This window comes from Gracilinanus agilis, chromosome 1 (genome assembly GCF_016433145.1).
Source record: "Gracilinanus agilis isolate LMUSP501 chromosome 1, AgileGrace, whole genome shotgun sequence".
Classification (NCBI taxonomy): Eukaryota; Metazoa; Chordata; class Mammalia; order Didelphimorphia; family Didelphidae; genus Gracilinanus; species Gracilinanus agilis.
In genome coordinates, this window is record NC_058130.1 from 553,694,648 (window position 1) to 553,710,584 (window position 15,937).

The following is a 15,937-nucleotide window of genomic DNA, read 5'->3' on the forward strand; positions in this document are numbered from 1 at the left end:
TTATATATACCTAGTTAATTTAATATTATTAATTAATATACTTAATTATTAGTTATTATTACATAATAATTAAAATTAATATATACTTAGTTAATTTAAAGATATAAATTAAATAAAGGAATAACAAGATTACTTCTCATCTCTTGCATTTTTGCCTATTTGGATCCTTTATTATCTTTTTTAAAAAATATAGTAGCTTTAAAAATGTGGAGATAAGTTGAATCTATAAATTAACATGCTGGACTTATTTCCTAGAATTATTATGGAACATATTATTAAAGAAAATTTCTCCTCTGATCTTTTCTTGGTATGATGGTATATCAGGATTTAAATCATTATGATTACTTCATCTAGTGTTCAGAACTTTGTAGAATTTACCAACAATGATTTTATAGGTTAAAATGCAGAATCAAAACTGTAAGTTTTTGCTAGTGACAGATACACAAAACATAGAAATGTTGATATATTGGTTAGAGAATGGTCACCTTGTTTTCTTCATTTACTTTTTTTATTCTATCCTCAAATCATTTGTATGGTAAGACAACAGAGGCTTAAACCTCTGCCTGTGACAGAGGTCTGCAATATTTTAGGTTATAAAAGTGAAGAAGATGCAGGCCCACCTAGGGGTTATATATTGTTTTAGACTCTGTTAGCTTAATGATTCTTTGCATTGAAGTGACTGGCTAATAGTCCAGAATCTGTAGCAAGGACTATTGCCCAGCAGACACCAGTTGAGTGATTTGCCAAGAAGAGAGCAGAGAAACCAATGATAATCAAAGTTAAAGATCCAAAATTCCAGTAGAGGAGCTTCAGAAACATGTCACAATGCTAAGGTCATGTAGGGCACATGTCTGGTTACAAAATGTGAAAGATTCATCATAAGAGAAGATTTTGGGACTTCGCAGCATCAGTCAAGAATGGCCTACCCTTCCACACATGGGTCCTCGATGCATGTGTTCTCTCTGTATGTATACTTCATTCCAGATCCCAGTATGTGTATGCCTATCCTATATAACAATGATGGATATGTTTGTGGGAGATGGTATTCTTCCTTCATGGAGAGAATGTTTTATTGCCTCTTTAACTTAAAATACTATTTCATCGCCTGCCTTTATTTTAAGGTTATTGTGTCCTCTAGCTCTCTAATGAAGAGAACATAAGCTGGTTGGTTTATTTAAAACTGGTGGATTCTTGAACTTTGATATGGAATTGAAGTGAATTCACAGAGATCCTTGAATCTGATAGAACTGTTCTAGGGTTGGAAGGAGCATCAGGCATGAAAGAGAGATGCCTAGGAGCTGCATTTATGTATCACAGTACAAACCACTGATGGTTTGCCAAGTTAAAAAAGTATACTCCAATTTTAATGCACAATTTAATCTTTCTGTGATTCAGAGAGGATACTTTAGGGTTTGTTTTTTCCAGTGTCTCAAGGTTATCTTTATTCATGTCATTCATCTTTGTCCTATGTAGACAGACATGTGGGGAAGCTGAATAGAGAATTTGAGTTTAATATCTGGCAAATTCTTACTGTTATAAAACCTTAAACAGTGCATTCTTGAAACTTGTGTAGTTTAATTTACCAATAAATACCACTTGAAAATTTTGCTGGTATCTGAATATCCCCTACTTATATAGTTCTAGTTTTTCACATTTTTTTGAATATGGCTACCCACAATTATGTCAAGAGTTTTTGTTGTTCCTCTGCAAATCTTTGAATCTCAATAGGAAGTATTTATTTCTGCAAAACCCTGCATTACACAATATGTATACTATTAAAAAAAAACAACTTCCACTTGTTGGGGGTTTAAAACATATGTAGTTCTCTTCAGAAAAAAATGCGCTATTGGTATTTTTTTTTCCTTCAGCTCTGTGGCCAAAAATTAGTAATTTGTTTTCTTCCAAAGTGTCTTAGTGGTAGCTGAGGTAACTTGAAGGAAATTGGATGGGAAAACAGAAGCCTCCAAGGATTTGATTCTGACTCAGGCACTAATTTCTTATGGAAGTCTGGTAAAGTTGCTTCCCATTTCTCTGTGACACATTTTGAATTAGTATTAAATGAAATTTTCCACATCAAGGATACTATGAGTAGTAATTGATGCAAAGGAATGAATGAAATGTGTTTGTTCTATGGATGAAAATGTGTTTATTATTTATTATTGTGCCAAGCACAATGCTAAGGGATACAAATAGAAAAACTGATTTGGTCCCTGCTAAGAAGGAACTCACACTCTAAGGGATGATAATATCACTTATAAAAGAGTTCAGTTGCAGGGCAGATGGAAAGACCTATCAGTCTTGAGAGTCCTGCAGTCATGTGGATGACAAGGCTCAAAATGTATTAACATGTAAAATATCGCCTGGGTATCTGGAGGGTGTGGTGGCAAGTCAGAGGGCAAGGCCTGATGATCCTTCAGCTCAAAAGGAATAGAGGTAGTAACTCCTGGGTCATCCGAGGAGGGAGCTATGCTACCCTTTCCTCCCAGTCACTGCATGGACGTAGGAGACAGATGAAGAGAATGTAGGGAAATGGATGGGCAGGAGAAGGCACCCTCACTGGTGGTTATTTCAATACTTTAATGATTTGAGCTTTTTAATAGAATAATAATATTAATTAGAGAATAATAATAATGTTATTCTTCTTACTGACCTAAATTCAAATCCCTGCAGCTTTGTAAATGGGTTTTAAGAATTTTGCATTTAGAAAAGTCATTACCTCACAGACTACTTGGTGATGATCTTGAATTTAGCTAAGTTGGTCCTGAGGTAACCAGACCTATGCTTGAAATCTTTCCAGGTCACATCAAGTCAACAATATTGATTAAGCCTCTAATACTTGCCAGGCATTCTGCTACATGCTGGGAATAATTTAAGTTGTATTGGCATAGTCTTTATAAACTCTGGGTCACTTCTATGCCATGATAAGTCATCAAAAAAAAGATTTTAGAAGAGAGATACTAATAATAACTGTATATCTCGAAAATATAAACTACTTTGTAAACATTGGATAATCTTTTACATTTGTTATAATGGCTTATGGAATGTGTTGTTTTTTTTGGAATAATAACAAGAATAAGTGAGAGTTGGCAAGATTTAAAAATGAGTTTTATTTGTTCAATAAATCTTTATTGATCACCTTCTTATAAATGACACAATAATGGGACAAGGAACTCCTAATGATCTGCTAGGAGAAATAAACTCAAATGACTATAGCACAAGGCCAGTTAATCAAGAAGTATATATTAAGTGCCCAATATGTTTCAGGCACAGTATGAGGTGCTGGGAATGTGAGGAAAGTGTAATGAGAGAAGTATAAGCAAATTTTCATGAATGTTCAGAAAAGAAATGTCATTATTCTCTTTGAAAAAGAGATGAAGGTCGACTTTTGTGGAAGAGATGGCATTTTGATTGAACATTTAAAAATGGATAGAAATTGATAGATGATACTGAAGGTAGAAGCAAGGGAATAGAGCTACATAAAACAGGGTCTTTTGGACCTTTGGAAACTACTTTGTGGGATGAGGAGAATAAGAGATCCTGAAATAGGAATGCTATGCATAGAAATTTCTAGGCACCATGAGGCAACTACTAGGGAAGCCACAATTGGGAAGAGATGTTGGGTGGGAAAGATATCATTAAGGGTCCATCTGATTAGGGGAGGAAACCCACCATCTGCTAAATTCTTAGTTTACCTAATTATGTTAGCTAATTGCATGTTAACTTAGTTTTTCTTGTAGAAGATCACATGCTGCAGAAATATTGTTTGAAGAATGACTTATGTATTTCCACCTCCAGAGAAAGAATTGATCAGACAAGACATAGTTTGTGTGTGTGTGTGTGTGTGTGTGTGTGTGTGTGTGTGTGTGTGTGTGTGTGTGTATGGTCAAAAACTTTCTCTGCTGCATGGAGGGGAGAGAGGAACTCTGGGAACTTAGGTGTTACAAAAAATAAAAGGAAAACACATACCACTGGAATACCAAACACCATAGTGACCTGAGGCAAAGCCACAGTTGTCTCACTAGTTATAGCTCTGAAGAAGAGAGTATTTTAACAGAGAGAGAAGCCTAGTTAAAAGTATGGATTAGGAAAAGCATGGGGTCTAATCTAGGATTATCAAATAGTTCAGTTTTTTTGGAGTTTAATGTGTATGAGGGGGGAATTGTGAAAGATATATCTGGAACTGTGTTTAGTATTGCAAATAATGATCCTTTTCTCCATCCATATGACTTTTTCAGTAGAGACCAGAAAATGCTGATTGAGGATCTGACTTCATTTAATTTTGTTTTGACAGGCTCTTTCATGTTGGTTAATACATCTGGGAGACCAGAATTACAAAGGACCCATCTTCTCTTACCCCAGCTTAAAGAAAATGACACCCATTGCATTGACTTTCACTACTTTGTATCCAGCAAGAGTCATTCCCTTCCTGGGCTACTGAATGTTTATGTAAAAGTTAATAATGGTCCTTTGGGGAACCCAATCTGGAACATATCTGGAGCTCCGACTGGCACCTGGAATAGAGCAGAACTGGCAATTAGTACCTTCTGGCCCAACTTTTATCAGGTATATTTATTCTTCATTTTTCATTTACAGTAGCAAATGCTTGTTGATTGGTTAATTGAAATATGTAGTTACTTTCCATCTAAAAGATAATCTGTCATTTACTATTTCAAAAAGTCTCGGTTGCTCCTTATTTTGGGAGCGGTATTTTTTTCAGGCTAAAGTATGTGAAGTCATAGTACCTTGTCTATAGGATATATTGTTAAAGATACTACTAAGAGGAGCTTTGTTTTCTTAGATTATTTCTTAGGATTAACTGAGACATTAATCTTTTGAGAGAGTCCTGACCCAGTTAAGTTTGTGTGCAACAAAATGTTTTTCCAAAGGGACAGATAGGGAGGCAGTAGGAAAGAGTATGGAAAAATGCCCTGTCTTTAATTTTATATTATTACATTACATTATTTTATATCATATCATATCATATCATATATCATATTATATCATATTATATCATATTATAATATTAAAAGAGCAGCTAACTGATGCATTGGAAAGAGTACCCAACCTGAAGTCAGGAAGATCTGAGTTCAAATGACTTAGACACTAGCTATGTGATCCTGGGCAAGTGACTTCACCCTTTATTTATTTCAGTTCCTCATCTGTAAAAAGAGGACACCCTGGAGAAGGAAATGACAAACTACTACAATATCTTTGTCAAGAAAATTTTGTTGGAGAAAAATCTATGGGATCACGTAGTGTTGGACACAACTGAATCATAACAACAATAATGCAATACATTATATATTTAAAATGATGTATATTATTTATTATTATTTATATTATAATTTACTAAATTATTTCCATCACATACCATCTGAAATCCTTTTCTACTTGTTTTGTAATAGGATTGTTATTTAGTCATTTCCGATATGTCCAACTTCTTGTGACCCCATTAAGGTTTTTCTTGACATAGATACTGGAGTGCTTTGCCATTCTCTTCTCCTGCTCATTTTACAGATGAGGAAACTAAGACAAACAAGGGTAAGTTACTTGTCCAGGGTCACATAGCTAGTTAGTGTCTAAGGCCAGATTTTAACTCAGAAAGATGAGTCTTCTAGACTCTAGGTCCAGAACGCTATCCACTGTACCACCTAGCTGGAAATGAATAGATCATAGCTTTGAATTTTTAGAGGTCAACTAATCCAATCTCAGGAAATCAAGGCTCAGAAAACTGAGGAGTTTGCCCAAGAATTAAAAGCAGTTAATGAGTAGTAGAATGGGGATTTAAATGTAGGTCTTCTGGTTTCAATTCTAGTTTTCATTCCATCATAGCCAAGCTCAGTGGGCCACACAATATTCACTTAAGCTACAGTTATTAAAACTGTAGGGAACTTTCATCCTATTTAACTCTGATAACCTTGGCTCTAAAGACTGCTAAATGACAGTTAACGGCTTAATTTTAAAAATATCTGTTAGTTTAAGTAAGCTGGGATATAATCCAAATTGAGCCATTTAATTTTTTTTTCTTTCAAAAATGCTTTCCGCATCTGGCTGTAAAAGTCAATTGTGCTGATGGGATGGCTCAATTTCTTTCTTTCCATTTTAATTTTTAATTTTTTCCAGATTACATATCAACACCATTTTTAATAATCATTTTCTGACATTTTACAATCCGTATTTTCTCTCCCCTCTAAAGACAGCAAGTATAGGCTGTACATTTATTATCATATGATAAATGTTTCCCTGTTCATTATATTTGTGAAAAAAGAAACCTATCTCTTACCCTAGAAAAAAATTAATGGTGGAAATAAAGTGAAGAATGGTATGTTTCAATCTGCATTTCTCAATTTCTTGACATCTAGGAAAGATCAGTTTTTAAAAGGTGAAGTCATGTAGAGGAGTAATGGAAATTGATTTAACCCTAGATTACATGTAGAAATGTCCTTGGAATCTAGTTGGAGTGATATTCAACAAAGGCATATATTAAGTCTCCTGTGGAAATGAAAAAATAAAAAATAAAAACAAAACATTTGGCCCTAAACTTTGGTGAAGGTTTTCAGTAAGATTTCATTTTAATTCTAGTTAATTAATATATTTAAAAGTTCCCCACTTTAGTGGCTAGATTATTAGTAATAATTATTTATTTGTTCATTTAAATATGGATATTTAGATCTTCTTTGATGTGATGTTTGTCATATCTAACTTGATTGCTGGATTCTATAAAAGAAATTATTATATTGGAATGTGAGATTATTCACTAATCTCAGAAGACAACAGTGAAGAGCCATCTTCTATTAAATAGTTAGATTTAGGAATATGGAAAATAAATTGTTACCTTTTCCACTGGGTTGTAAATATATGGAAATAATAATAAGATTATTATTAATAATAGCATCTATATAGTACTTTTATGTTGCAAAGTACTTTAAAGATATTATCACATTTGATTTTTGCAACAATCCTTAGAAATAAGTGCTGCTATTATCCCCATATTACAGATAAGAAAACCAAGGTAGACAGAGGTGCAGTGATTTCCTTAGAATCAGACAGCTACGATGTGACATAGGATATGAACTCAAGTCTTCCATATTCAGGTCCAGCAATCTTCACTTTTTCGTCATTCTGAAATCAAAATATAATGCATCAATGCAAAAGGAAAACTCATAGGATCATAGGTCCAGAGCTTGAAAGTATTATAGAGTGCATTTAGTGTTTATTTTATGTTTAAAAAAACTGAGGAACAGAAAGGTAAAGGGATCACATGGGTAAAAATCTTCAGTGGTAGTGTTTGAATCTAGTTCTGACAACATTAGGTACTTTTTTTCCATTATACCACTTTTATTGCTGTTGTTCAGTCATGTCTGATGTCATGACTGCATTTGGGTTATTTTTTTGGTAGATACTGGGGCAGTTTACCATTTCTCTTTCCAGCTCATTTTATAGATGAGAAAACTAAAGCAAACAGGGGTAAGTGACTTGTCCAAGGTCACATGGTTAGTAAATGTCTGAGGCTGGATTTAAACTCTGGAAAATGAGTCTTTCTGACTTTCATTCCAGCAATTTATTCACTTTTTCACCTAGCTGGCCTCATACCCCATTGCCCTTCAAGTAAGAGAAAATAGCATAACTTGGGATAAGCTGGTAAATGTTCAACAACCTCTGTTTGGATGTGTATGGGGAAGGTGTATACTTTTACGTTTAAACCATGTTATTAACATTCTCCAACACTTTTTTAAAAGTCTACACAATTATTGAAACAATAAATAAAGCTCTGATTTTGCAGATTTCTGAGGTGTAAATGACCGCCCTGAAAATTTAATAGTAATCTGTCTATTATATTAGCTGGCTCCAATATGAGTCAGATTCTAACTCAGAATAACTAGAATGTATGATTATAAGGATCATAGAAGCATCAGAGATCATCTTGATCAACCTTGCCAGTTTTAAGTGTTTACTAATAAAATGAGAATGAGAAGGCCAGACCGTAAAATTGAAGAAAAGAGAGGATCTTCCTCTTTTTGAATTTTTCTAGTCATTCTGTTCCAGAAAATTACAAGATAACAGTTGCTGTGTTCTACTTTAAGTTTTTAATAGACAGGGGCTTAGATCTTATCCCTGATGGTATAGTGTAACTTTCTTGAACAAAGGAATTATATTCTTTAAATGCTGTGCCTCTGATACCTAGTATATTGAGCAATTAGGTGGGATAGTGGACAGAGTCCCATGCCTGAAGTCAGAAACACTCGTCTTCCTTAGTTCAAGTCTGGCCTTAGACACTTACTAGCTATGTAACCCTGGGCAAGCCACTTAATCTTGTTTGCTTCACTTTTCTCATCTGTAAAATGAGGTGGAGAAGGAAATAGTAAACTATTGTGATATCTTCCAGGAAAACTCCAAATGGAATCATAGAGTCAGAATGACTGAACAACTGAACAATGAAAACCTAGAATATTGCTTTGCATATATGTTTTACTACATGTTGAACTTAAATATGCAGAATGCTGGAAAACATAAACTTGGTTTCTGTAACCAGAACATATGTAAAAAATGTTTTATTTCTGTCATTTAAAGGTAATCATTTGATCAAATATCATAAAATTTGATCAGCTGTGATTTGATCAGAATGTAATACTTTGCCATTTTGGTTCAAGTCTAAACTTTAGAAGCATTTTATTTGGGTTAGTTTTCAATACAAATAAAGGCAAGTGCCCTCTTTATTTTTGATAAACGAAGTGTTTTCTTTGGCTTCTATTGCTTTCATTATCTTTCCCCTCTTGTTATTTGCATCAGCCTCTAAACAGAATTTAAAAAGATTTCTCTGCTGTTGCATAGAGGTGTTCTCACAGCCCTTAGTCATTTATGCAGCTTCTACTTACTATATATGGCAAGTTACTGTGTATGCTACTCTACAAATCACAATGGTAGCCTGCATGTAATACAGGTAATTGCAGGTTAATTACTGTTCATTAAAACTTAAATTGTCAAGTATTTGGTGATTAAGATACATTTAATTCCTTAATTAATGCTTGTTCTAATTGCTGCTACTTAAAACCTGCCCATTAGCTAGAGCTGTACCAGTAGGGAAGTATGGGCTACCTGCTTTTTCATCAGAGGGAAGCCAGCTGAAATACCTGTTCCTTTGATTTACACATCAGCAACTTAATGCTTTTTTAAAAAATAAAAAGTTGTTGTTTTTTTCCACCTCTAGTGGCTTTCTTTGTTTTGCTAGCATTTTAAAAGAAAAACACTTTGTATCTTATATACTTTTCTTTTTTTCCCTCCTTCTGAGTCAGAACCAAGTGACCCAACTCCACAGGTTTCTGCCCACCCACCCTCACAGAACATGAGCTTCTGATTGCCTTGTGTGTTCAAAGCCATGTACACTGAGGAGACACTTGTATTCTCCTGTTCTTTGTGGCCAATCTTGTTCTTTACAATTTTGCATAACTTTATAAATATTGTTTTGTAGTTGTCATTATTTCTATTTACAGTGAATATATTGTTTTCTCAACTCTTCTGACTTTGTATCAGTTCATGAGTCTTTCTAAGCTTCTCTATTTTCATCATGCTCCACGTTAATGTTCCACAGTATATTTAGACATTCCCTATGTAATTATCATTCACTTTGTTTGCAGCTTTTTGCTGCCACAAAAAAATAGTGCTGTAAAAGTTTTGCTATATCTGGGACTATTTTGGGAGTGTGATTGGTCTCAGAATATGGACATTTTAGTTTTGAAGTTTTTTTTGCATAATTTCAATTTGCTATACAGAATAGTTGTACAAATTCATGGTTCTACAAAAAAGAAAAGGGATGATGTTAACATTATTTTAATCATTTCTTTAAAAAATAAGAAGCAAATTTTAGTCAAACATGATACAGAAATGATCTTTATTTAGCCGTTATAACCTCATTAAAATGGATTCTTTTAGATGTGTTGAAGGATTCTGGTTGAAGATTAGGAGTGGATTCCATCTGGATCCTGCTCAGAATCCTTTTGCAGTAAGAACACAAAGGAATTTGCACATAAAGCTAAGCCAAGATTTACCCTTTACCAGTCTGATACCTTTTCTGGTAAATGAGGACTTCAGGGAATACAGATAGCATGATCTCACCTGTATTTTAAAATATGACCTCCAATTTTCAATTGCTACATATACCCTGAATGCTTTTTATATGGTGTTTGCCTTCAGCCCAGTTATTTAATTTTTAAAAATTAAGTCATAATTTAGAGTGAGAAAACTCATGCCTGAATAATACTCAGAGATGGTATTTTTGTGCTATATAGGCCATACCTCTTCAGAAATAGGTGATGTGGCAGGGGAGTAAATACCCTTTATACACATTATTCACAATAGTAGCCCCTGAAATCTAATTGTGTGTCTCAGAATAAAAAGTGATATAAGCTACATCTAAGAATTGATTAGCACTGCGTTTTGATTAGCCAACAGTGACATTCTGTGGTCATATTAAAATTGACCAAGATCTGATTCTCTAACAAGAAGTGGATTACCATGATAGAATATGTGTAAATATTTTTCAAATCAATTTTAAACATCTTTTTGAGTGGTTACTATGTGTTTTTTTCTCACAATTTCCTCAATTTTTCCTTTTGACAGTAAGAATTTTTCCTTTGCTTATAGTAACCCCCCCTCCAAATATCTGTGATTCTTATGGCCGATTGGAATAAGTTTTTGTACTTTCATATATTTTGGGTCCTTTCATTCTCTCTTTAAAAGCTTGGAGTTAGAGCTGAAAAAATCTTAGACACTCAGCAAATGACAGTCTCTGTGTTAGTTTTCCCACCTGTAAAAAAAATCAGGAAAATGATAGTACCTACATCACAAATTTTTTTTTATTCATCATTTTTAGGCTCATGTAATCATGTATATAAAGAACTTTGTAAACTAGAGAGCACTCCCAGTCTTTCTGGATCATACACTAGAGGTCATTCTGGACTTTTCAGCATCTCCCACCTCACCTATCCAATCTGTTGCCAAGCCCTGTTGATTTCCTCTTTGGAATATCTCAGGTAAATCCCCACTGCTCTCTTCTGACACTGCAACCATCCTGATGTAATCCTTTGCACGTACATCTGCAGGAGCAGCCATTGGGTCTCCCTGCCTCAAATGCCTCCTCACTCCAGTCCATCCTCCATTCAGCCATCAAAGTCATTTTCTTCAGTTATAGGACTGATCATGTCACCCCTCTACTCCAAAAACTCATCCCCCAGTGACTATCACCTCCAGGATCAAATGCAAGTATGCTATTTGGCATTCAAAGTCCTCCTACTTTCCAGCCTTATATCTTCCTTCTGGACAGTTACTCTTTGATCCAGTAACAGTAATCTCATGGCTGTTCCACAAACAAATCCTGGGCATATTCCATCTCTTGACTCTGGGCATTTTCTCTGGCAATCCACCATGACTGAAAGATGCCCCTGCTTTTTAAACTGCCTACTTACTTCTTTGGCTTTCTTTAAGTCTAAGAATAAATCCTTTCCTTTACAGGAACCCTCTTTATAATGTGACTTCTCTCAATTATTTCATATTTATCTTGTATATAGTTTGTTTGCATATATTTGTTTGTATAGACTACATTAGACTGAATTGTAATTGTCTCCCTCGCTAGTTCATAAGGGCAGGGATTGTCTTTTGCTTCTTTTTTTGCATACTCTGAGCTTAGCAAAGTATAGTAGGCACTTAATAAATGTATTTTGATTGATATCAATGTGAGATATTATTATTATTATTGTAGTGATTGTAGTTTTAGTTGTAGTTATCTACTCCAATACCCATATTTTATAGGTAAGGAAACTAAGTCCCAGAAAATCAAAATTGATTACCCAAGGACTGATAATTATTAGGAAGGAACTGAGCAAGGTTTGGAAACCCGTTTCTCTGATTCCAAATACAAAACTCTTCTATTATACCATTTTGCCTGTCTTCTTAGCTTGACATTCATAGCTTTTTCCTTCCTTTTGTGGCAAGGCTAACCTATAATTGTGGTGGTTATAAAATATTGCCTTCTTTATTTTAATATTTAAAAAATTTAGGGGGAAACTGTGTAGCTCAGTGGATTGAGAGCTAGGCCTAGAGATGGGAGGTCCAGGGTTCAAATCTGACCTCAGACACATCCTAGCTGTGTGACCTTGGAAAGGTCACTTAACCCTCATTTTCTAGCCCTTATACTCTTCTGTCTTGGAACCAACCCACAGTATTGATTCTAAGTTGGAAGGTAAGGGTTTAATTTTTTAATTATTTATTTGTTACATTATAATTCCCAGGTAATTACTTCCTTTCCTCCCCTCCCCATTCTAAAAAAGGCATCATTTCATGAAAAGATATAGGTATTTGTAAAACTATGTCTTGCTTGTTTCTGTTTCTCAGTTCTTTCTCTGGAGTTGGATATACACAAGTCATTCTTCAAACAATATTTCTGTTGTTGCATATAATGTTCTCTTGGTTCTTCTCTTTTCACTCTTCATAATTTCAAGTAGGTATTTACATGTTTTTTTAATTAAGCGCCTTATCAATACTGCCTTTAAAAAAACAAACCTCATACTTTTCTGTTTTATAATCAATAACAAGAATTGTTTCCAAGGCAGAAGGATAATAATTTAAACACAAACCCAACAATTAATAGCAAAGAAATAACAAAAATAATTATCATTTTTATTATTTTAGCATGGACTTTAACCATAACCTATGGCATGAAAAACCATTGTTGTACTTCAACTACAAAAACATAATGACCAACCTACGAAAAACCCACCGACTCGTAAAAATTATCAACCACTCCTTCATTGATTTACCAGCACCATCCAATATCTCAGCTTGATGAAACTTTGGATCCCTCCTAGGAATCTGCCTTATTATTCAAATCCTTACAGGACTATTCCTAGCCATACACTACACATCAAACACATTAACCACTTTCTCATCAGTAGCCCACATCTGCCGAGACGTAAACTATGGTTGACTAATTCACAACCTGCACGCAAATGGATCTTCCATATTTTTCATATGCCTATTTCTCCATGTAGGATGAGGAATCTACTACGGATCCTACCTATTCAGAGAAAACTGAAACATTGGAGTAATCCTACTCCTAACAGTTATAGCAACCGCATTCGTTGGATATGTTCTTCCATGAGGACAAATATCAATCTGAGGGGCTACTGTCATTACAGATCTTCTATCAGCCATTCCTTACATCGGCACAACACAAGTTGAATGAATTTGAGGTGGTTTCTCTGTAGATAAAGCCATACTAACTCGATTCTTCGCTTTCCACTTTATCCTACCTTTCATTATTCTAGCTCTTGTCATTGTCCATCTTCTATTCCTTCATGAGACAGGCTCCAGCAACCCAACAGGAATCAACCCTGACTCAGATAAAATCCCATTTCATCCTTATTATACCATTAAAGACATTCTAGGACTCATTCTCATAATCCTGACACTTCTATCACTAGCCCTATTCTCACCCAACATACTAGGAGACCTGGACAATTTTACACCAGCCAATCCACTAACTACCCCACCCCACATTAAACCGGAATGATACTTCCTATTCGCATACGCAATTCTATGATCTATCCCCAACAAATTAGGAGTTCTAGCATTACTTGCATCCATTTCAGTCCTCTTAGTTATTCCTCTCCTTCATACATCCAAACAGCAGAGCCTAATATTTCGACCAATCTCACAGACCATATTTTGAATTTTTACAGCCAACCTCTTCATCCTAACCTGTAGAACAACCATTCATCATCATTGGCCAAATAGCTTCAATCTCGTTTTTCACTATCATCCTTGCTCTAATGCCTTTAGCAGGAATATTCGAGAACTATATACTCCAATCAAAATACCCATAACTGTCCAAGTAATTTAACAAAAATACTGGCCTTGTAAGCCAATAATGAAGGAAAACTCCTTCCTAGGACATCTCAAGAAGAAGGCATAAACACCCTACCATCAACTCCCAAAGCTGACATTCTAATTAAACTACTTCCTGACAGCACAATTTATATACTATGTCAGTACTGAATTCATTTTTTGTGGGAAATTTTAAATTATAAACACAAATTTATTCACAAATAGCCCTCTAGCTAGGCAATTGAAATTGAGTGACTTGCCCAGTGTCACACAGCTAGGAAGTGTCAATGCAGATTTGAATCTAAGAACACCTATCTCTAGGTCTGACTCAATCCACTGAGCCACCAAGCTACCCATACATTGTCCCTTTTAAAAAATGTAAAGGAGGAGTGGGGAAAAAAAGCTAGAAAGAGAAAGGCAAAGGAAGTGAATGTTATCATTTATTACTGGGCCTGAAAAAAAGAAGTCGGTTAACAAGCATTAGTTAAGCATCGACAGTGTTATTGTGTTAATGCATTGTAAATTTGGGGTGCTCAGAGAGGAGAATTTCCATATGTGGAAAAATATTTTTAAAAAATCAAAATATCACTTTATATTTCTTTTCCTGTACATTTACTATTAGTGGATTCTTGACTGTTTTCATCAGGAATTCTTCATGACTGCTCAAATTATTCATTGTTTTTGGCTCTTTTAGGCTAAAGAAATTTTGTATTCTTTTATTATTTTTCTCATTAGAGGAAAACACTTTTAAATGAAGGTATTTTTAATAATTAAGATAGCATTAAAATTTTTATGGTAAAAATAGAAATTTATTAGGAAAAACCTCCATAAAAAGTCCAGTTGGTAAGGTAACGCGACAGTGAGGTTGGCTAGGACAGTCAGGTAGCCTCGCTTCCCTTTTGTCCTAGAAAACTGACAGATACGTTTCACTAGCATTTTTTCTGTGGTAGACAATTGTGTTGGTAAGCAAATCCTCTTTCTTTGCTCACACATAGCATGGGAAAGTGGAAGGAATGAAAAGCTAATTTTGCTCTTCATTGAAGCAAGGAGGATCAGGGATGTTGCGATGTTAAACTGCTTCTCTATTTCCTGTTTGTCAGGTGTCTGAGGGATAGCCTGATGTGAAACATCTACCAGGCTTGCTTCCAGGCTTGTTTTCCATAAGCAAATGAAAACTACTGTTTTAACCAGTTGTTTTCTGGCTTGTCACCAGTTCCCTTCCCCTTCCTCTTCCTTCCCTCTCATCAGTGCCTCTTGCCTCACTAGCTGTTATTTTGACTAATCAGTCTCACATATTACTTGTAGATGTTGTCAGATACAATAAAATACAGAGCTTTGAGAAAATCAAAATGTTAATGTTCTTCTGACAAGCTAAGTCATGAGTGTGAAAAGGATGGTGGGGAGTACCACATCATGGCTGAGATTATACCGAAGGAAAAACAGATAGATGGTGGTCCAGTTTTGCTTTTTTAATTAACAAAAATTTAATGATGACTAAATTTTTTTCACTTTCTTAGTTAATCACAGTTCATTTGGAATTTAGAAGGAAAAAATTCCGTACAAATTAGCATGTTAGAATTTGGGGGAAAGAACCTTGGACTAGAAGGAAGAAGATCTTGGTGGACAGTTCTGACTATCACAAACTTTGTTACTTTGCAGAAGTTACTCAATTTACCTTTGCCTCTATAACAAAAAACTCTGACAGAGGTCTAATTACTCAAATATACAAGGAGCTAAATCAATCATATAAAAAATCAGGCCATTCCCCAATTGATAAATGGGCAAGGGATATGAATAGGCAATTTTCAGATAAATCAAAACTATCAATAAGCACATGAGAAAATGTTCTAAATCTCTAATAATTAGAGAAATGCAAATCAAAACAACTCTGAGGGACCACCTCACATCTCGCAGATTGGCTAAAATGATAGCAGGGGAGAGTAATGAATGTTGGAGGGGATGTGGCAAAATTGGGACATTAATGCATTGCTGGTGAATTGTGAACTGATCCAATCATTCTGGATGGCAATTTGGAACTATGCCCAAAGAGCTCTAAAAG

The 15,937-nt window shown here is 34.8% G+C and overlaps 1 protein-coding gene and 1 pseudogene across 1 annotated transcript in view; both read left to right on the forward strand.

Moving 5' to 3' along the window:
• PTPRM (protein tyrosine phosphatase receptor type M) overlaps positions 1-15,937 on the forward strand; it is a 1,055,867-nt gene that overhangs the window by 372,027 nt on the left and 667,903 nt on the right. The window contains exon 3 of the mRNA XM_044666801.1: positions 4,292-4,563. Coding sequence (XP_044522736.1) covers positions 4,292-4,563 — 272 coding nt within the window. The remainder of the gene's footprint in view (positions 1-4,291; positions 4,564-15,937) is intronic.
• LOC123239530 lies at positions 12,749-13,564 on the forward strand (annotated as a pseudogene).